General features: G+C 39.3%; 1 protein-coding gene across 10 annotated transcripts in view; it reads right to left on the minus strand.

The window, feature by feature from the left end:
• Klhl8 (kelch like family member 8) overlaps positions 1 to 22,667 on the minus strand; it is a 96,917-nt gene that overhangs the window by 24,484 nt on the left and 49,766 nt on the right. For 9 of the 10 annotated variants that reach the window (XR_015440731.1, XR_015440729.1, XR_015440730.1 and 6 more), the window contains 5 exons: positions 21,062 to 21,205; positions 20,545 to 20,656; positions 4,239 to 4,407; positions 3,919 to 4,078; positions 219 to 420 (listed from right to left, as the gene is read on the minus strand). Coding sequence is in view for 7 of the 10 variants with exons in the window: in XM_021248797.2 (XP_021104456.1) it covers positions 219 to 420; positions 3,919 to 4,078; positions 4,239 to 4,407; positions 20,545 to 20,656; positions 21,062 to 21,205 (787 nt within the window). In the remaining 3 variants the exon portion in view is untranslated. The remainder of the gene's footprint in view (positions 1 to 218; positions 421 to 3,918; positions 4,079 to 4,238; positions 4,408 to 20,544; positions 20,657 to 21,061; positions 21,206 to 22,667) is intronic. The other variant, XM_087185931.1, reaches the window with a different exon arrangement.

The following is a 22,667-nucleotide window of genomic DNA, read 5'->3' on the forward strand; positions in this document are numbered from 1 at the left end:
ACTAGTTGGGTCATTTAATCTCTTTCTGTGCCTAATTTATGAGTTAAGCTTTATTGTGGTATCTATGAAGCCTGGTGCTATCTGTGCATTCAGGCATCCAGTGGGGGTGGTCTGGAACACACCCTGTCCCGTGAAGGGAGGGCTGCTCTTCTCTCTCACTCTCTAGTAATCTGCTACTGGAATGTACCAATGAAGCATAGAAATAAAGTGCCAATCACCTATTCAGCATGGGATCAAAGGCTTCTACTGTGTTTAAGTATGCGTTGCCATTGTGACCTCCAACTGCGAAGATTTTGCCCATCACGGTGGCGATCCCCACCCCGCCCCTGGGAGTGGTGAGTGCGGCCACATAATCCCACTTGTTGCTTCGAGGGTCATACCGCTCAACTGAACTCAGAGGGGAGTTGTCATCAAAACCACCTAGAGAAAGAAATTTTAAAATAGCGTAACACTGCATAAAAATGAACCACAAAATCTCCATTCAGTAGCTTCTAAACTCAATCTTTTAAAACCATTACAGAATGGTTTAGAGAAAATTAGAAGAAAACAAAAGGTTCATCACAAAACCATTCTACTGTTATCACCACCTATTATATCTTTTCTACAATTTAACTTAAGATAATTTAATTGGTATTTTACCTCAATGCTAGGATTAAAAATCTTACAGTGGGGGGCCAGGGATTTGGTTCAGTGGTTTCGCGGCCTGCTGTGCAAGCGCAAGGACCCGAATTCGATCCCCGGTACCAAAAAAAGAAAAATCTTTCAGTGGGAAAATGTGAAGTCTCTATATCTAAGCAGATACTTTAGAAAAAAGGAAAAAAAGCAGTCATTCATACAATTTGTCCTTAGCCTCCCAGGAACAAATAGGACTGTTTTTTTTCTCCATGTGTTACGTTTTTGTTTTTGTTTTTTTGGTACCGGAGATTGAACTCGGGTCCTTGTGCTTGTGCAACAGGCGGTGAAACCACTGAGCTAAATCCCTGGCCCTCCATGTGTTACATTTTTAAACAGTAAGGTTTAAGAAGGGAATATAAATTAAGTTTTCCAGTTCTTCCCCTAACACTGTTATTACTAGCATAACTAGAGATGGGAGGCTCTGATGGAAATTTTATGTAGTTTTGCCAAAATCTCATCTTTTCCCCATGTATTCTTTTGTGTAGCACATTCTAACAATGCATTTAATATATTCCTGAGGGCTAAATGTAGGCTCTCATTCTAGTAGTGCCCTCCCTTTTCAGGCTTCTTCCATGTCTAAATGAATAATGGCTGTCTCTGGTGACTCAGCCTACTCTCCTGAGAAAATGAAGTGCTGATATTATGATCAGTTTCTTAAACAGGGAGCAGTAAAACAAACAAATGTGAAACTTCTCTTATGGGTTTAATTTTATTTAATCAACTGAACTGAAATAAAGTTTATCAATTTTATATGCTTAATCTGACGAATTTTGACAAATGTATACTGTAGTATCACCTCAACTATGTTTTGTTTTTTGTTTTGGTTTGTGAGACAAGATCTTGCTATTTATAGTCTATGCCAGGCTTCAACTTGCTATGTTGCCCAGACTGGCCTTGAGCTCATGATCCTCCTACTTTCGCCTGCTGAGGGCTGGTATTACAGGCATGCGCCACCACGCCCAGCTCACCACACTATGACATGAAACATTTTTTAAATATAATAAAGAATGTAGTTATTGTTCATGTTAGTATAGAAGATTAAGTTTTCAGTAGCTTTTCTCCTCCTAGTGCTGGGGATTGAACCAGTTAAATTTTTTTTTTTGGTACTGGGGATCGAACTCAGGACCCTGTGCTTACAAGTCACCTGGCAGCAGAACCACTGAGCTAAATAAATCCCCGACCCCAAGCCAGTTAATTTTTTTTTTTTTTTTTTGGTGCTGGGGATAGAACTCGGGTCCTAGCGCTTGCGCAGCAGGCGGCAAAACCACTGAGCTAAATCCCCGGCCCATGCCAGTTAATTTTTATAGCCTTTCTCACTGATGTCATATCACTTTTCTAGATGACGTGTATAAATTTATAATAATAAAGAATTCCAGATCCAGGTGTGTTGGCGCACACCTGTAATACCAGCACTTGGGAAGCTGCGCCAGGTGGATTGCTGAGTTCGAAGCTAGCTTGGAGTACATAGTGAGTTCAAGGCCAGCTTGAACTGCATACCAAGACCCTGTTTAAAAAAAAAAAAAAATTCAAGGCAGGGCCAGAGAGGACATCTCCAACATGTACTAGACCACATACCCATGGGTTCAATCCCTAGCAAAAAACAAAACAAAACTGAATTTAAGACAGAGGAAGAAATAAAACAGAGTATCATCAGACTGTCAGACATGTGTATGCCCTTCATATTTTTCTTATTCAAATAAGTTGTGCTGGTTTTAAACAGGATTTGAATAGCCAAGAAGGTTTTTCAATGTTCAACCTGAGTTGTTATTTTTTATGTCTGTTACTAATCACAAAACTGTGACTCATTTGTTGGTTAACTACAAAGTGCTAAACACAGTTTAAAATGCTTAACATAGCAAAAAAAAAAAAAAAAAGATGCTTAACATATTTTGTCTTTAATTCTTAAAATAATTTCAAAAGGCTGGGGATGGTGACACACACCCATGTCCCAACACTTGGGAGGCTGAGGTAAGAAGACTACCGAGAGTTGAAGGCCAGCACAACTGCAGAGCTGAGTTCAAGGCCGGCCTGAACTACATAGTAAGACCTTGTCTCAAAAAAACAAAACAAAGCAAAAAAACCCTAAAAGACAGGCATTCTTATTCCCATCTCATAATTATTTGAAGCTTTGCTACTGGAATTATGGTGAGTGGACCCGAAAGAGCATGCTCTCCTCTGGGACCTGTTAAAAACAGAGTCTGGACCCCTCCTTGGCAGGATATTTCCAGGTCATTCACATGTATATTAGAATTGGAGAAAGCACTGCTTAAAGTTCCTTCCAACTCAGCATGTCACTAAGTCTAAAAGCAATATGAAAACTGGCATAGCCTTTATTCATATAAAAGAGCTACTAGCTCACGTAAAGTTTTTGAGGTGGTTAGGCCTAACTGTATCAACTTGATTGGGTTGGGAGCTGAGGCATTAGTACAGCACACTTCTAGATTTGTATGGCTGGGTCATGATATAGAACCTTGGGTTCTATATCTGGTCCTTGGCCCTTTCCTCTCTGGTGCCATTCCCTCCGTGACCTAAGCAGCTTTGTTCCACCAGGGCCTTCTACCAAGTTTCTGCATTAGAGCCTGCAGAACATGTACTGAATCCCCTGAAACTGAGCCGAACTAAACTGTTCCTCCTCTAAGTTGTGAGTGTTAGATACTGTACTCCAGCAAGGATAAAGCTAACAGTTTTCAACACAATTTTCTTTGGAATGAAGTGGGAAAAAATCAGTTTTAGACCTTTTGAGAGCTATTTCAGCAAAAACATTCAGTTTACCTTAACAAATACATGTTTCATTTAAATGCAATCTTGTGCATTAGACATATTTGCTATTCTTAGAAAAACACTGAGGCAGGATTTAAATATGGGACAAAGAGTTGACAAAAAAAAAGCATGAATGTTAACTTCAAGAATTCAAAAGTACCAACTGGGCACAATGGTGCACATCTGTAATCCCAGCAGCTCAGGAGGCTGACACAGGAGGATCACAAGTTTGAAGCCAGACTGGGAACCTTAGTGAGAGCCTGCCTTAATATTTTTAAAAAGGGCTACAACTGTAGGTCAATGCTTCCTGGGTTCTGAGTACTGAGAATGGAAAAAGAGAAAAAAAAATATTTCAAAAGCATTATCTCAGGACTGATTGCACTAAAGGTTAAATGTAATACACTAATACAGTTTTTGGTGTTGTGCTGTTCTATACTTGTCAGTGTAGATCCTGATATATTAAACTAAACACTGTCCACTCACCAACAACATATAAGCAGCCATGAAGCTCACTGACTCCATTGCCAGCTCGTCGTTGACCCATTTCTTTAACTTCTATCCACTTATCCAGATGTGGATCATATCTCTCCACACTAGACAAAGAAGCCACTCCATCATTGCCACCTACTGCATAAACATGGCTCTGAATGAAGAAAAGCAAAGCACACAGCATTAGAATCTGAACTGCTCCATACATGGTGCTAACGATACACCTGGTCAGTGGAGCAGCAGCAGCTAGATGCGCAAGCAGTGAGATGAGCAACACTTGACAGCAGACGTGGGCAGGCTGGCTAGTCACTCACCACGAGAGCCACAGAGCCAACGCCTCCACGGGGAGTGTTCATCGGGGCCACCACACTCCACTGGTCAGATTCGATGTCATATCTCTCGACGTCATTGAAGCAAGTGTTGTCATCCAACCCTCCAATGGCATAGATTGGGCCCCCCAAGGAGGCCAAGGCAATTCCTCGCCTGCAAAAGCAATAAAACACAGTTTACCATTGGGGTCTGCTCCCAGGAGGCAAGTAGCAAAGAAAATTATGCAAATGCAAGTCATTCATCACATTAACCTTCAGAGTGTAGTCTGTTTGCATTATTCTTAGATTCACTAAAGTGTCTGAACATAGATTCCAGGGTTGCCAAACTGTGCGACTCGAAGTAAACCAAATTCCTTAAAGTTGTACAGTGCACAGCCTACACTGGCTACTTTAAAATGAGATCAAATAATGAAGTAAAACCCAACAAAATAGTATGAAGAAGTCCAAAAGAATGAGTAAGTTGGAAATTTCGAGGTTAATGGGTTGACAGGAAATGGATTTGCTGTGAGGTTAAAAGCCAATCTTATTTCTGAATCCATGTACCTGGGGAATCTCTTTTTGTTACAGATTTCAATACACCACCATACAAGCACATTCATTCACTTTTATACTACAAGCTTCCCATCACCCTTTATTTTTTAAGCACATTAATTTTCTTTGAAAAGAGATTTAGCCTTTATCTAAACCTCATTTATTATAATCACTATCAGAAAAAAATTTCTCAGTTCCTTATAGAACACACTGTAGCAATACAAAATTGAACTAGTCGGTATTTCTTTTTTATTGGTACTGGGAATTGAACTAGTTACATCCCCGGCCCTGAACTATTCCAAAACTATTCTCTAATAGAGAATAATAATGGACACCAAGTAGTGTACTTTAACCTCAACTCCTCTGCTGCTTTTTCTGAGATACAGCTGCTGTTAATGGGTTAATAAAGGTAATGTACTTAGAACGATGTCTGGCCCATATTTAGTGCTATGTATTATTATAAGTTCAGTATTTCTTATCCAAAATGTTTGAGAGTAGAAGCACAGTGAGGGGCCGGGGATTTAGCTCAGTGGTTCCACCGCCTGCCTCACAAGCACAAGGACCCAAGTTTGATCCCTGGTACCAAAAATAAATAAATAAATAAATAAAATAAATAGAACCACAGTGGTGCATGCCTGTAACCCCAGCACTTTGAGACAGGAGGACCACAAGTTCCAGCCCAGCCTGGGAACTTAGTGAGACTGTCTCAAAATAAAAGGGCTGGGATGTAGCTCAGTGCTGAGGGCCCAGGTTCAATCTCCAATACTGCCAAAAGAAAAAAAAAAAGGCAGCATATTAGATTTTGGATGTTTTTGGGTTTTGGAACATCTACGTAGACTTTATCAGTTGAGCATCCCCAATTCAAAATTCAAAAATCCTCTAATTCTGAAATTTCTGAATTGCTAAAGATGTTTCAGGTTTTAGAACATATTCAATTTCAGATTTTCAGAATCTGTCCTGGAGAAAGTGGCAATTCCAGAGACTCCCACTCTGTTCACCAGAGTATCCTAAGAAGGGATTAGTCAGGAAGATGTCTCCACTCATTTTCAGTCTCCTTAGCCTCTTTCCTCTGGAGTGGAAAGCTATAACCTAGAAAATACCATGGTAGGACCAAGGATTTAGCTCAGAGGCACAGCGCCCTGCCGCACAAGTGCAAGATCCTGAGTTCGATCCTTGGTACTGAAAAACAAAAGAAAAGAAAAGACTGTGGTTATAAAACTCCTGGCTCTGTATGAACATGTGTGTTCTGCTCTACAGCAGAATGGTGTTAAATGGGAGAGCAATACAGTAAGGGTGCCTACCAATTCTCCCTCTGCCCCAGACCACAGAAGCTGTTGCCATCACTGGCTACTTTATACACTTCAAAACTCCTCAGGTTCAGTGGCAGTGTTGCCTAGCATGCATGAGGCTTTGGGCTCAATTCCCAGTACTGGAAAAAAAAAAAAACCCAACGAAAAACAAGAAAATTCTCTTGGTTTTCATGAGGTCACACGTTTGGTTTCCCGCCCACATTTATAGCAGGTGTGTTCCATTTCTTTCTCAGTGGCTTCCATCCTCCAGCACTAACTTACAAAGCTCCCTAAGGCTCTGGGCTAAGGCCTCTCGGCTCTATATGCTCTTCTCCCTAAGCAAGCTCCTTCTTTCTGTAATTTGTAACAATTCCAATACACATTTTCAGACATATACACACATTCTACCTCAAATCTGTCTTGCTGTAATCTGAAATGAAACCCACTGCCACTGGCTGAATTTTCAAACGTCCCCTGCATGACCCAACTGCTGGTGTTACCTACCCCACAACTATGCTACACTATATAGCAGAAGGAAGATTACCAGGTGGGCCTAATCTAACCCTCTACGAGTGCTTTCATCAGCCTGTAGTTAGGAACACAAAAAACAAGGTGCCTTCAGCATGCTGATGCTTGTTTGAAGACAAAGGGGAAATGGGCAAAGGACCTGACAGTGCCCTCCTTCCAGCCAACAGGCTATAAAAATGGGAGACTCAGCCCTGCACCACAAGGATCTCAATTCCATCAATGAAGTGAATAACTTGTAACTCAGTAGTTCCGCCACCCGCATCACAAGCACAAGGTCCTGAGTTCGGTCCCCGGTACCAAAAAAAAAAAAAAACAAAACTGGTCATCTGGTTGCTTAAACCGGAAAGTAAAGAGCCATCCTTGCCGCTATATTATTCCTCCCAAATCGGTTGTACACCTCTGAACGATCTCTCAAATATATCCTTCTTCCTCTGTGTCAATTTCTGCCACTACAGACCAAACTTCCATTACTTTTTTTCTGGTACCAGGGATTGAACTCAGGACCTTGCACTGCGAAGCAGGCGTGGTGCCGCTGAGCTAAATCCCCAGCCCCATCTTCTTGACTAAACAATGATTTTTTGGTCTGTCACACTGTCTTCACTTTTGTCATCCTCAAATATCTCTTCCATTTTGTATGCAGAGGGTCTCCAAACACAGAAATCTGATCCTATTTCCTTTCTAATTAAAATACAAACATATATATATATATATATATATATATATATATATATATATATATATATATATAAAAATATGCATACCCTCTGCAAAAACCCACCAGAAAAAAGGGTGGCTGTTTTGAAGGCTGTCACCCTTGGGCTACTCTTTGCACTTCATTTCCTGACACTCCCCCCTGGGGAGTGGACTGGCTTTTCCACGTTCTCTACTCTCTTTCTCCTCCAGGTTTTTGAAGGCCAAATTACTGGAGCTGTATTATATTTATACAACTGTACAGCTATTGTAAATGCCTGGGATTTTAAAAGATTAAAGAAATTCAATTGCGGGACCCCGTACCAAGGTCGCGTCGCGTGGAACACACCAAATCAGCCTGCTGCAGACAGGCAGGTCTGCGGATGCTGAACCAAGGTCTCGAGCTGCGCGGAACACGCCGAATTGGCAGCAATCCACTGGACAACCTCCCCTGCCCCCCCCCACCCCCGCTCCTCTGGCTTCTTCTTTGTAGAGCCACCTGGTTCCACGCTACAAACACCCAGAGGACACCGGACCACCAGACCACTGTACTGGGTAAGTTGGAGTCATCTTCACCTCCCCTCAGGACTGGGACTATCTTCAGGGGAGGGGCAACTGGAACCTGCAATACAACTCTGCACAGTTCAATCCTATGGGAGGACAAGGAGCTCAACTTGGGATTTGCAGCCAGAAATCTGCCTGAATCTCAAGGGTCTGAGACTAGCTTGCTGAGACTCATTGACTTATATCTGCAACCCACGTTGTCTATTGTGACAGCAGAGACATACCCTGAAAGAGGCCCTTCATTTTCACTGTTATTTTTTATTCCCAAAATTAGTATTATTAGTTTTTTTTTCTCTTTTCTTTTCTTTTGCTCCTCTTATCTTTAATTTTTTTTCCTACTCTTTGCATATTTGTTTTTCTTTTTTTTCTTTTCTTCTTTCTCTTTCCTTTCTCTCTCTCTCTCTTACATTCACTCTCTTGCTCTCCCACATTGTTCATCTTCCCTTTTTGGTCCTCATTCGGAGTTCTTCTTTATTTTCCTATTATTCTCTTTTTCCTTCTCACCTGTGTCCTCTGGCCACACTACTAACCTTCCCCTATCCTTCTTCCCATCTGTCTCTCCCTCCCCAACCCCTTCTAACTCCCCATCCCAAAGGGTAAAGTGTTATATTGAAGAGTTTATTTACTATATGTTGGGTTGGTCCTCGATCTTGATTTAATTCACACAGCTAAAGGTGATAGATTAATAACTACCACAAAATGTCATTTTCGAAGATGTACTTGATGCAATGGTGTTGCTGATTGTATCACTTGGGCTAAGGTGTTGTTATTGATCTAGTCAATGAACCTTCCTAGTATGAGGAAAATGAGATAGCCTTAGAGTCATTAGCGACTCAAAGCTTAAAGACCAGCTATATCTGGAAGACACCTCTGAGAAGCAATCATTCCATAAGGGGTCTAATTACAAGCAACAAAGATACCTACAATAAGCAATTTCAAACTATCAACCCAGGAGTTAAACCAAGGACGGTACCAAAAACAAAAATGAGAAGACATTTAAGCAAGGCACAAACTCAAACTTCCACTCCACCAAGGGTAAATCCTGGGGGAAATGAGATGGAAAAGTCCCATAACCAAGCACGTGGATACCCTGAACTGATAGCACAGGAAGTAACAAAACAGATGAATGAGGCTCTAGAAAAATTCAAAGCAGAAATAATCTCCCAGATATCTACAGAGATGGTGAGCAGAGTGAAAGACATGATTAGAGGATCTAGAACAGAAACAGATAAAAAAATAGATGAGCTCAGAAACATGCTGGAAGCCACGAATACCCAGCATAAGAAAGAAATGGAAACCATGATCTTCCAACATAAGGAAGAAATGGAATCCATGAAACAGATTCAAACAGATCAAAAACTCCACTAAGTATCCACAGCAGATTAAGGGAATCTGAAGATAGAATATCAGATATAGAGGACAGGATCATGGTTAGAGACCATAAAAATAGAGATTTCTTAAAAATAGTAAGGGACCACAAGAAATCAATCCAACAAAACTGCAAGATGATGCAAACAAGAATAACATAAGACTGATAGGAGTCCCATGAAAAAACAGGAGAAAGTACAATTGACATAAAAAAACTGTTCACAGAAGTAATAGTGGAAAACTTCCCAGATAGAGGTAGAGAACTGAACATACAGATAAGTGAGGCATATAGAACTCCACCTAGCCATGATCAAAAAAAATCTACATCTAGACATATCATAGTCAAGATCCCAGAAACCCAACAGAAAAACAAAATCCTACAAACAGTTAGAGAAAAGAAACAAATCACCTACAAAGGAAAGCCCATCAGAATCACAGGAGACTTCTCAACACAAACCCTCAAATCAAGGAGAGCCTGGAGTGAAGTATTTCAAGCCCTAAAAGAAAATAACTTCCAACCTAGACTGTTGTATCCTGGAAAATTATCTTTCAAAATTGATGGGGAAATTAAATACTTCCACGACAAAGAACACCTGAGAAATTTCATGAACATGAAACCAGCACTACAAGCAATTCTAAACAATATCCTAGAAAAAAGCAATGAAGGTCACAAGTCCATGAGGCCCAACAGAGGGAAGCCGCCAGGCAAGGTAAGACACTAAAGGGAAAGGGGGAAAAATAAGAAATAAAAGAGCCAACAAAAGTAAAACATCATGACAAGGATAAATCAGTATCTATCATTATAACCCTCAATGTTAATGGCCTCAATTCACCAATCAAAAGAAACAGACTGGCAGAATGGATTAAAAAGGAAAATGCAGCAATATGCTGTATACAAGAAACACACCTAGATCCCAAGCTCCTAGGGCAGAGAAGCTGAGCTGGTCCCAACACCCAGAAGGAAGCTCCCCCGCCTCCATCCCAGGCTCCTAGGGCAGAGAAGCTGAGCCAGTCCCAGAACCCAGAAGGAAGCTCCCCCGCCTCCATCCCAGGCTCCTAGGGCAGAGAAGCTGAGCCAGTCCCAGAACCCAGAAGGAAGCTCCCCCGCCACCATCCCAAGCTCCTAGGGCAGAGAAGCCGAGCCAGTCCCAGCACCCAAAAGGAAGCTCCCCCACCACCATCCCAAACTCCTGGGCAGAGAAGCTGAGGTGGTCCCAGCACCCAGAAGGAAGCTCCCCTGCCTCCATCCCAGGCTCCTAGGGCAGAGAAGCTGAGCCGGTCCCAGCACCCAGAAGGAAGCTCCCCAGCTGCCATCCCAAGCTCCTAGGGCAGATAAGGTGAGCTGTGCAGGCACCAGAAGCACGCCCCCGCCCCCGGGGAAATAAGACACTTAACCCTCAAAAACAGACTTCTGGATCACCGACAGCAACCCCAAAGGAAAATGAGATGGAACAATCTGATACTCAACTACCTGGACTCTCTGAACTGGCAACAAAAGAGGATCTGGGAAAAACGAAATCAGAAATAATTACTCAGATAACAGCAAAGATTTTGCTCATGGTGCAAGACATGATTAATAAATCTAGAGAAGACACAGATAAAAAAATAGAGGATCTGAGGAACATGATGGAATCACAACATAGGAAACAAATGGAATCCATAAAACAGATATAAACAGATTTCCAGGAGATCAAAAACTCCATTAAAAGTCTGTGCAGCAGAATGAACCAATGTGAGGATAGAATTTCAGATATAGAAGAAAAGATGGCAATTAGTGAGGAGGAAAAGAAAAATTGCTTTAAAATTGTAAAGGAACACAAGAAATCAATCCAGCAGCTGCTAGACGACGCAAAGAAGAATAACATAAGACTGATTGGAGTCAATGTAGAAATGGGACAGAGTGCTGATGACATAAAAAAACTGTTCACAGAAGTGATGGCAGAAAACTTCCCAAGGAGGGGAAAAGAACTTGACATACAGATCAGTGAGGCATACAGGACTCCAACTACCCTTGATCAAAAAAAATCTACACATAGGCATATAATAGTTAGGATTCCAGAAATCCAACAGAAGAACAAAATTCTACAAGCAGTGAGAGAAAAGAAACAAATCACATACAAAGGAAAGCCCATCAGAATCACAGCAGACTTCTCAATGCAAACCCTCAAGGCAAGAAGAGCTTGGAGTGAGGTATTTCAAGCCCTAAAGGAAAACAGCCTCCAACCCAGATTGATGTACCCTGCAAAACTATCTTTCAAAATTGATGGAGAAATAAGATACTTTCATGATAAAGAGCACCTCAGGAACTTCATGAATATCAAACGGGCACTCCAAAAAATTTTAGACTATACCCTAGGAAAAGACAATGAGGATCACAACCCCAGGAAACCCAGCAGAATGAATCCATTGGGTGTGACAAATTAAATGCAATGGGGGAGAATCCAACAGAAAGAAAAAGTCATCACAAGGCTTTTAAAACTTTTAACTTCATCTCCCTAATGAGTGTATAATTCAATTTTGTTATTGTACTGATTAGTATTTTTCTGATTTTAGAGTTGCACACCTTTCCTTGTACTGTACTGGCTATTTATCATTTTCTTATGTCTACTTTTTAATTGGGTTGTCTATTAATGAGCTCTAAGAATTCTTTATATATTCTGGTCATAGGTTATATGCATTGTAAATATGGTCTGTTTAAGGACTACTTTTCATTTTAATGATGTCATTTAAAGTTCTAAATTTTGATGGAATCTCATTTATCAATTTTTTTCTTTTATACATCATGTTTTCTGTATCCTAGGTAGTTCTTGCCTATCCTGAATTCATAAACATTTTTCCTTATAATTTCTTCTTGAAGTTTTATACTTTTAGGCTTTCTTATTTAGGTTCATAGATCCCTTCAAGTTATTTTCATGTATGAAACTAAAGGGTTGAGGTTAATTTTTTATATACGGATACCAGGTCTTCTAGTGCTGTTTGCTGAAAACACTATCTCTTCCTCAGCTCTTGAATTTAGTTTATATTCTATAAAATGCTAATGTTACATAATCTTTCAAAACTCAGTGGACGCATATATGTGTGGTTCTATTTCTAGATTCTCTGTTTTATTCCAATGATCTATGTGTCTCTCCTTACACCAACACTGCCTTGATTACTGTAGCTTTAGAAGAAGTCTGAAAATTAGGTACTAAACGTCCTCCAACACTGTTGTTTTTTTTTAACTTTTCTAGGTCATTTGTACTCCTACATAACTTTTAAATTTCAATATCCAATTCTTCATTTATAGCAAGTATACACAGACCTGAACTTTTATATATACATTGTGTTTTCTAATCCTGCTAAATTCAAATACAAGTGCTAGGGGCTCCTAGAGATGTCTTAGTATTTTCTCTGTAGATGATCATTTCATCTACATATAAAGATTTTGCTTCTACCCTGCCAATCCTATCCTAATTGTGTCATTTTATTGCCAGACTATTTTGGTGGGGCCTAGCTTTCAAAGCTTAATGGACAGATAAAGAGTAAGCATATTTGCTCTTGTTCGCCACTTTAAGGAGAAACGGTTGTATGTTCTCCATTCATATAAGGTGTTCTCGCTGGAAGTAGAGAGTACATGTCTTTAATCTGTTGAGAAGGTGCTGTTCTACTTCTAGTCTCCTGATAGCTTTTACCAGGAACAGCTGTAGAATTTAGTCCAATACTTTTTCTCCAACTACTGACAGGATCATATGGCTTTTTCCTTTCCTCTGTTAAAATGATGAATTTGGGGGTGGATCTTCCAATGCTGAACCAACACTGCCATCCCTATAACAAAACCACTTTCTACATCCTGCCAGATCTGACTTCTAAGAGTTTGTTTTGTTAAACAAATTTCTATCTATGTTCATACTTTTTTCTTCTATTATCTTTATCCAGTTTTAGGATTAGCACAATGTTGAGTTCCTAAAATGAGGGGAGAAGTGTTCCTTCTTTTTTCTGCTTTAATTATTTGATATAATTTATCAGTTAAAATGTATATGAGCCTGCTGTTGTCATATAGGTAGTTTTTCAAGCTAGGAATATACTTTCTTTAATAGGTGCTATTCAAATTTTATATTTCCTCCAGAGTTAGCCTCATTGATTTGTCTTCTAAGATACTTCTTAGAAGTTGTCAAATTTATTTCAAAACAGATTTTTGAAATATGCTTTCTATATCCTTTTAAATTCTGTAAAATCTGTGGTAATGTCTCCTAGATCTTGATATTGTAATTTTAAAAAATGTATAATTGATATTGTGTAACATGAAGAAAAGGTCTAAAGCTGCAGGGGAAGTGGGAGGGCTAGGGGAAAGGAAAAAAGGGAAAAAAATTTGAGAAATGGAAAAAAATGGAAACAAAGACTTTACAAATAGGGAAGGGTGGAGGGGTGAAGGGAGGGCAGGGGAAGGGGAAAAAAAATAAGAACCAAGATACTCATGTAACGGTACAAGATCCCAATGATGACTGTAACTGTATTTTGTACCTAAAATGTACCAATAAACTTAAGGGGGGGGGGAGAAACACACCTAACTCAAAAAGAAACTCATAGACTGAAAGTAAAAGGATGGAAAATGGCTCTCCACACCACAGGAACCCAGAAGAAAACAGGGGTAGCAATCTTATTTGCAGACAAAGTAGATTTCAAAGAAAGACTAATTAAGAGACAAAGATGGTCACTACATCCTTGTGAAGGGAACATCTCTTGGAAGAGATGACAATCCTAAATATATATGCACCCAATACGAATGCCCCCAACTATACAAAACAAATATTAATAGACATGAAAAACCAAATCAACACTAACACAATTGTAGTGGGGTCCTCAATACCCCACTATCACAAATAGACAGATCATCTAGACAAAAAGTTAACAAGGAAATTCTAGAACAGAACCAAGCTATTGAACAAATGGACTTCATAGATGTTTACAGTGTTCCACCCCACAAAATTGGAATACACATTCTTTTCGGCTGCACTCGGGTCATTCTGTAGAATAGACCACATGCTAGCTCATAGGACATGTCTAAGTAAATGTAAAAGAACTGAAGTTACCCCCTGTATATTATCAGACCACAGCACAATAAAATTGGAGATCAATAACATAAGAAACCGCAAAACTGCAACAAACACATGGAAACTGAATAATACCCTCTTGAACAACCAATCGGTCACAGAAGTAATTAAAGAAGAAATTAGTTTCTACAAGTAAATGAAAATGCCAGTACAACATATAGGAATCTATGGGACACAATGAAAGCAGTTCTACATGGGAAATTCATAGCAGTGAATGCCTATATTAGGAAAACAGAGAAAACTCAAGATAAATAACCTAATGCTGAACCTCAAGCTCCTAGAAAAAGAAAAGCATAACGAATCCAAAGCTCATAAAAGAGAGGAAATTATAAAGATCAGGGCAGAAATCAATGCAATGAAGACTAAGAGAACTATACAAAAAATCAATAAAGCAAAGAGTTGGTTTTTTGAAAGAATAAATAAAATCGATAAACCTTTAGCCAATCTTATCAAAAAAAGGAAAGGAATGGCACAAATACATGCAATTAAGAACGAAAAAGAGGAAGTCACAACAGATCCAACAGAAATCCAGAGGATCATCAATACCTACTTCAAGAACCTCTACTCCAATAAAATGGAAAACACAGAAGAAATGGGCAGATTCCTGGATACATACGAATTGCCAAAGTTAAATGAAGAAGATATAGAAATTCTAAACACCCCAATTACAATGAGTTAAATTGAAAAATGTAATAAAATATTTACCAACAAAGAAAAGCCCAGGTCCGGATGGCTTCACTGCTGAATTTTACAAGACATTTAAAGAAGAACTAACACCATTACTCTTTAAATTCATCAAGGAAATTGAAAGGGAAGCAAGACTTCCAAATTCATTCCTGGAAGCAAGTGTTACTTTGATTCCAAAACCAGGGAAAGACTCAACCCAAAAAGAGAACTACAGGCCAATCTCCCTAATGAACATAGATGCAAAAATCCTCAACAAGATACTGGCAAACAGAATACAGAGGGTCATCAAGAAGATCATACACCCTGACCAAGTCAGATTTATCCCAGGGATGCAAGGACGGTTCAACATTTGTAAATCAATAAATGTAATACACCATATTAACAGAGTCAAGGACAAAAACCATATGATCATCTCAATAGATGAAGAAAAAGCATTCGACAAAATCCAGCACCCATTCATGATAAAAATCCTACAGAAAATTGGAACAGAAGGTCTTTATCTTCATCTGATTAAGGCTATCTATGAAAAACCAACAGCCAACATCATACTAAATGGTCAAAAACTGAAAACTTTCACGCTAAAATCAGGAACAAGACAAGGATGCCCAATATCACCACTCTTGTTCAATATAGCTCTGGAAACATTAGCCACAGCAATTAGAAAAGAGAAAGAAACAAAAGGAATAAAGACAGGAAAAGAAGAAGTTAAACTGTCATTATTTGCTGACAATATGATACTTTATACATAGAAGACCCAAAAAACTCCGCCAGAAGACTTCTAGACTTAATTGACAGATTCAGTAGGGTAGCAGGATACAAGATCAACACTCAAAAAACAATAGCCTTCTTGTACAAAAATAACAGACTCACTGAGAGAGAAATTAGGGAAACAATTCCTTTTACAATAGCATCCAAAAAAATGAAATATCTAGGAATCAATCTAACCAAGGAAGCAAAAGACCTCTACACTGAAAACCAGAGCAGTCCGAAAAAAGAGATAGAAGAGGATACAAGAAAATGGAAAGACATCCCTTACTCCTGGTTAGGAAGAACCAATATAGTGAAATTGGCCATACTTCCAAAACTACTATATAGATTCAATGCAATGCCAATTGAAATTCCAACAACATACTTCACAGAACTAGAGAAAACAATCCAAAAATTCATTTGGAACCAGAAGAGACCTAGAATAGCTAAAGCACTTCTAAGCAACAGAGACATGGCTGGGGGTATCACAATCCCCATCTTGAAACTATACTCCAAAGCTACTGTGATAAAATCAGCGTGATATTGGCAAAGGAACAGACCTGAGGATCAGTGGAATAGATTAGAAGATGCAGAAACAACTCCAGACATGGTCAGCCACCTCATCTTTGACAAAGGAGCCAACTAACATCATTGGAGGAAAGGTAGCCTATTTAATAAATGGTGTTGGAAAAACAGGATTTCAACCTGCCAAAGATTAAAACTAGACCCATACCTATCACCATGCACTAAACAAAGATCGAAGTGGATTAAAGATATAAATATCTTTAGAAACACTAAACTTGCTGGAAGATAAGTTAGGTAGAACTCTTGAAGACATTGGCATAGGAAAAGACTTCGTGAACAAAACCTCAGCAGCACGGGAACTAGCAGAAAGAATCAACAACTGGGATCTCATCTTATTAAAAAGCTTCTGCACTGCAAAAGAAACCACCACCAGAACTAACAGACAACCTACAATATGGGAAAAAAATATTTAGCAGCTGTACCTCAGACAAAGGACTACTATCTAGAATATACAAAGAATTGAAAAAAAATCAGACCCCCCAAATTCAAAGACCCAATTCAAAAATTGCCATCTGAAATGAACAGACATTTCTCAGACAAAGAAGTAAAAGCAGCAAACAAATATATGAAAAAATGTTCAACGTCACTGGTCATTCGAGAGATGCAGATGAAAACAACACTGAGATTCCACCTCACCCCACAAAGAATGGCTGCTGTCAAGAAATCAACAAATAACAAATGCTGGCGGGGTTGTGGGGAGAAAGGAACCCTTCTCCATTGTTGGTGGGAGTGCAGACTGGTGCAACCACTGTGGAAGTCAGTATGGAGATACCTCAAAGAACTAGGACTACAGGTCCCATTTGACCTAGGTATTCCCCTGCTGGGTATCTTCCCAAAAGAATTAGAAGAATCATACCACAGTGATATACGTGCACCCATGTTCATAGCGCCACAGTTTATAATAGCTAAAACTTGGAAGCAGCCCAAATGCCCATCACCTGGAAACTGGATAAAAAAAATGTGTTTTTTTTTATAAAATGGAGTACTACTCAGCCTTAAAGAACAAAAAACTAGTCATTTATAGCTAAGTGGATGCATATCGAGGCCATATTCTTAAGTGAAATAAATACGACACACATGTGTAAATACCAAATAGTTTCTCTAGTGTGAGAAACTGAAAGTGTAAATAAGAATTAAAATGATTAAAACGAATAATTGATAATTTTAAATAGGAAAAAAGATCCAAAGACCAAAGAGTGAAGGGAGGGGAAGGGGAAAGGAAAAGAGGGAAAGGAAAAACTATGAGAAAAGAAAAAAAAATGGAAATGAAATCTATGTAAATAGGGAAGGGCAGAGGGGGTGAAGGGCACACAGGTAATGGGTAAAAAAATAAGAACCAAGATATATCATGTACAGGTACAAGCACCCAATGATAAATGTAAACGAACTGTATACCTAAAATGTACCAATAAAAGAACTAAAATAAATAAATAAATAAAATAAAAAGAAATTCAATTGCTACTTTTCTAGAGAAGTTTCACTCAATCATTGACTAAAAATCCAACCAAACAGTATAATAAAAAGGTAAGGGTGTAAGGATTAAAAATGTACTCTGGGAGCCCCCCCTCATTTAAAAAATTTATTTATTTAAATTTTTTTTTGGTACTGGGGATCAAACTCGGGACCTTGTGCTTGCGAGGCAGGTGGCGGCACCACTGAGCTAAATCCCCGACCCTTCCCCACCTCATTTTAATATACGCATTAAAATTTAAACTCTTTGTAGTTACCATGTAGTATAAAGCAAGCCTTGTTAAAGTCTTAAAATGTTATTTGTAGATAGTGAGAGACAACAGTATTTTTTAGGACTAGCTTTTTTCTCCAGGAGTCTTTCACATGAGAAGAAAAAAGGCAAAAAATATTTTTAGCAGAGCTCTCTTTTAATTTGTATGTAATCTTTCATACATGAACAACATCTAGTGAAAAAACAACTTTGTTACTTAAGAACAGAAAACTGGCAGGCAAGGTACTCTCTTGTAGTACTGTTAAAAATTGCTTTCTGTTGTGGGGATATTTAATCAGTGAGGATCAAACTGAGGGCATCCCACCACTGAGCTACATGCCAGCCCTAAAAACTTCTTAGTTTGATGACAAATCATTTTTAACTCCTATAGAATGCTGCTTAAATTTGCAAACCATGCAAGCCACAATGCAGGAGCTTAAGGTTTGTTAGTTTTGGCTTGTTTCTTTTAACAGAACTGCAGTTGATAGTCTATCCAGTGACATCAATTATTATACTCAGCCTTTCAAATCTCTAAATTTGAAAAGGGAAAGCAACAGGTAATTTAATCTCTCATTTAGAAGAAAATGCATATGAGAGGTTTCTAACATACAATTCCAATCAGTGGGTGGAATTACAGTATATTCCATTGCTGTTTGTTACAGTAAATTAGAAACAAACATTTATTCCTTCCCACTAAAACAATGTATACCCCTTAAAATGCCCAGTTTCTCCTTCACATCCTCTCATCTCTGGATCCAAACCCTTCAGCTATCTGTATGAGACGTGGTTTTCAGGTGTCTTGCTAACCTGGCCTTCCTTACTTCCATGCACTGCATGTCACCACTCTAGAGCATGTATCTATCAATGTTTGTGCATTCCCCATATACCTTATTTTCAACTTACAAACATGTATTACTGTTTTAACATATTAGGTGAATGATAAAATATCCACCCAAAACAAATTTGCTAAAATGTATAGAGTCTAATCTTTTATTCCCACATCCCAACTCATGTCACCCATCCCACATGAGTCTACAGATGCAGAGGCAGAGAGACCAGCTGGAAGAACATCATGACTACAATCTCCCTTGTTCTAAAAGCTCAGGTGCTTTTCTCCATGTGAAACATAATGACAAATCTGATTTCTCATCATGCTATACTGGTATACTTGATTTAAAAAAAAAATCTACAGGGCCGGGGATTTAGCTCAATGGTTTTGCCGCCTGCTGCGCAAGTGCAAGGACCCAAGTTTGAACCCCGGTACCAAAAAAAAAAAATCTACAGTAGGTTTTAGCATATTACTCTAATTTTGATGTTTCTTAGGTTTGCCTACAGTACATTTGGCCTACTTTTTCATTGCTGTTTTATGGTATCCTAGGCAAGCCCTCTACTTCTGAGGTATGCCCCCAGCAGAGTCTGTTTTCTGAATCCCGACTTGGTTCATGTTATTAGTTATCCTGTCACCTTTAAATTTGATATTCTAGTCATTAGTAAAAATATTGGACAGGTTAGAGTGCTAAATCACATAACTAAAAATCTTCTCCCCTTTAGGTTGATCTATTTACCAAAACTATTTCAATTTACTGTAGATGAGAATTTGATATATTAATGTTCATGTTCAAGTAATTAAAGAAAACAGAAATTAAGGGATGTTTTCATAACATGATAAAATGTATGTGCCTTAGTCCTAAAGTTAGTATCTTATTTAACAGAGAAACACTAAAGACATTCCACTAAGACCAGAAACAAACACCTACAGCTTCTTCAATTAATTCACACTGTATTAAGTTATCAGGTAATATGATTAGACAAAAAAAAGCACTCAGAAGCAGAGGAAGGTGTGGGAAAGCTGGCAGAGCTTGAAACTGTCTACAGATTAATTAGCATCACTGTAACTCTAATGCTAACTTCAATTGTATACAATGGCTGTGGGAGAGGTCACCATCACAGGAATCTGGGTGAAGGGCATATGTGGTGCACCCTCTACCATGGCACAGTGACAGGGGTCAGGGCCAGCAAAGTCTTTGCAGTAGGGGCCGTCCTGTGCACTGTGGCATCCTCAGCAGCATCTTTACCTCTGTCCCTGCTGCTAGATGCCAGCTACAGCCTGTGTACCCTCAAGCTATGACAATCAAAGATGTCTCCAGATCCCACTCAGTATTCCACAGAGGACAAAATCATCCCCCGTTGGAAAACACTGGGACCTAGGAACTCAACTATTTTGGTGAAACATTTTAAAAATGTAGAACTCTCTTAAACAACAAGTTTCTAAAACAGCAATGCTTAAGTGCAACTAAAAGTAATGACCATTATGTGATTCCATTCCTAAAAAATATAAAAAGTTGTAGCAAACCTTTACTTTGGGTACTTTAACAAATGCTGGAGAAGGTAAAGTTTCTAAAATTAGAAAACAATTTCAGAACAAGAGCTTTTGATTTTATGCAGCTTTATTTTCTAGCATCAGTTCAGAAGAAGAGTCTGTGCGGATCTACCTCTTTGTGTTCATCGAGGCCTTCATCATCCATTTATTGGTGAGAGGATCAAACATCTCCATGCTGCCCAAGTGCTCATTGCCGTCGTGTCCCCCCACTGCATACACTTTACCTGCAAATGGACAAGCATTTTAGCTTGATTCCAACCAACACTGATGTTATTTATACATAAACACATAACTAGGATGCCATAATAAATTAATCTTCAACAACTGCCATTCTGTTCAAAAGTATGATCAACGTCACTCCATCAGTCAAATGAAAACCAATGTTAAGCTTTTTTTTTTGGTACCGGGGATCAAACTTGGGACCTTGGGCTTGAGAGGCAGGTGGAGGAACCACTGAGCTAAATCCCTGGCCGATATTAAGCTTTCATAATCACTACTCAAATATTTTACTGATAGACTAAAAAGTATTTTACAATTTGTCAGTTTTCTTAGAAGAAATTCTTAAAGTTCAAATATTTAAAAAGAACACCATGATCACATAACATGATTTTAGGCAACAGTAGACCCACCTTCCACAGAGATTACACCCACATGTCGTCTCCGGCTGTTCATTTCTGGTCCAAAGAACCAGCTGTTTTTGTTGATGGAATAGCATTCAATACTACGAAAAGGGTCCCCAGATCCACCTCGCCCCCCTACACAGAACAGTACACCTAGAGAGAAAGGCACAAGATCCAAATCAACATGACAGCTTCCAATCTTTTAAAATTAGTGTGGAAAATATTTAGGGAGTCAGAATTTTGAGTAATAGTACAAAAAAGATAAGCTACCAGGTATTTGATGTGGCATTACTGAAAATCTAAGCTAACCCCCTCATAGGCTCTATCAGCTTTCTCGGCTTGCTGACATCCCATTATAGTAAGATTTATAACCTCACTCACTCTGTAAAACTGCTCGTGCTTAGGTCATAACAAAACCTTTTAATCAACACCATTTATTTTACATTTTCCAGTACTGGGAACTGAACACATGCCTTCACAGTGAACTATATCCCCAGGCCTTTTTATTTTGAGACAGGGTCTACTGAGGTGCTAACTTGCCAGCACTGGGTCCTCCCACCTAGGCCTCCAGAGTCCTGGGATTATTGGCCTGTGTCATTATGCCTTGGTTAATTTATTTTTGTTGTTTGGTTTTCTGACACAAGGTCTAATTATGTAGCCACGTAAGGCCTCAAAATCTGCATCAATCCTCCTGCCTCAGTCTCCCAAGTGCTGGAATTAGAGGTGGATTAGCAATACACTCAGCTTTCTTTCTCATTGAACCCAAATGTAACATTTGAGATGTTGATCAAACTGTATTTTTAGAAATTCCTCACTTTCTTGATATCTATAACATCAAAGTCTTCTTTTGGCTGCAAACATTTCTTCTGTTTTCTGTGTTCCATCCTTGGCCCATTTCACACATAATGTATTACACTAACACCACAGGTAAAGGTTATCCCTTTGTTTTCAATCCCATCTACACAACACTATCTTCCAATCTGTATTTCTATTTCTAAGCTATGTTTCTGCTTGATGTCCCACAGGCAGCTGAGTCAAGATGCCTCTGCTACCCACTCTGCCTCCCCAGGCTCTCCTTTCCCTTCAGGGTGCTACCCCTGTTCCCCACCACCACCACCAATCCCAGTCCTAAGCTGTCACCCAAGCAGAGCACTGCAAACCCTGTCCTCTCCATTCAGAAGCCACTGTTCTCCAACTGTCAACAGAATAATATAAGTAAAGGCTCTCTCTCAACAGCTTTCCATTCATTAAAAATATTGGGGAATGTCACTGAATTGTACACTTTAAAATGGTCACAATGATAACTTTTGTGGTATACATTTTTACCACAGTTTAAAGAAAAACCAACTTTTTATCTGAAACTTTTAGAATCATCTGAAGGACATAAAACACAGATAGCTGGGCCTCGTTCCCAGAGTCTGATTTAGCAGCTTTGGGGCGGGGCCAAGCGTGAGCGCTGATGCTGCTGGCTCAAGAGCCCACTGGCTCACGCTCACACTTGGAGAAGCCTCCACTGCCCTTCAGGGTGAGACCACAGCTCATGGAAGCCTTCGGCTGTGACCTCAGCTCCGCCTCTGCTCTCCATGGTCCTGCAGTGTGCACATAGCACTCAGCC

The sequence above is a fragment of the Heterocephalus glaber genome, unplaced genomic scaffold (genome assembly GCF_053883595.1).
Source record: "Heterocephalus glaber isolate CG9 unplaced genomic scaffold, H.glaber_assembly_v1.0 deba00001503, whole genome shotgun sequence".
NCBI lineage: Eukaryota > Metazoa > Chordata > Mammalia > Rodentia > Bathyergidae > Heterocephalus > Heterocephalus glaber.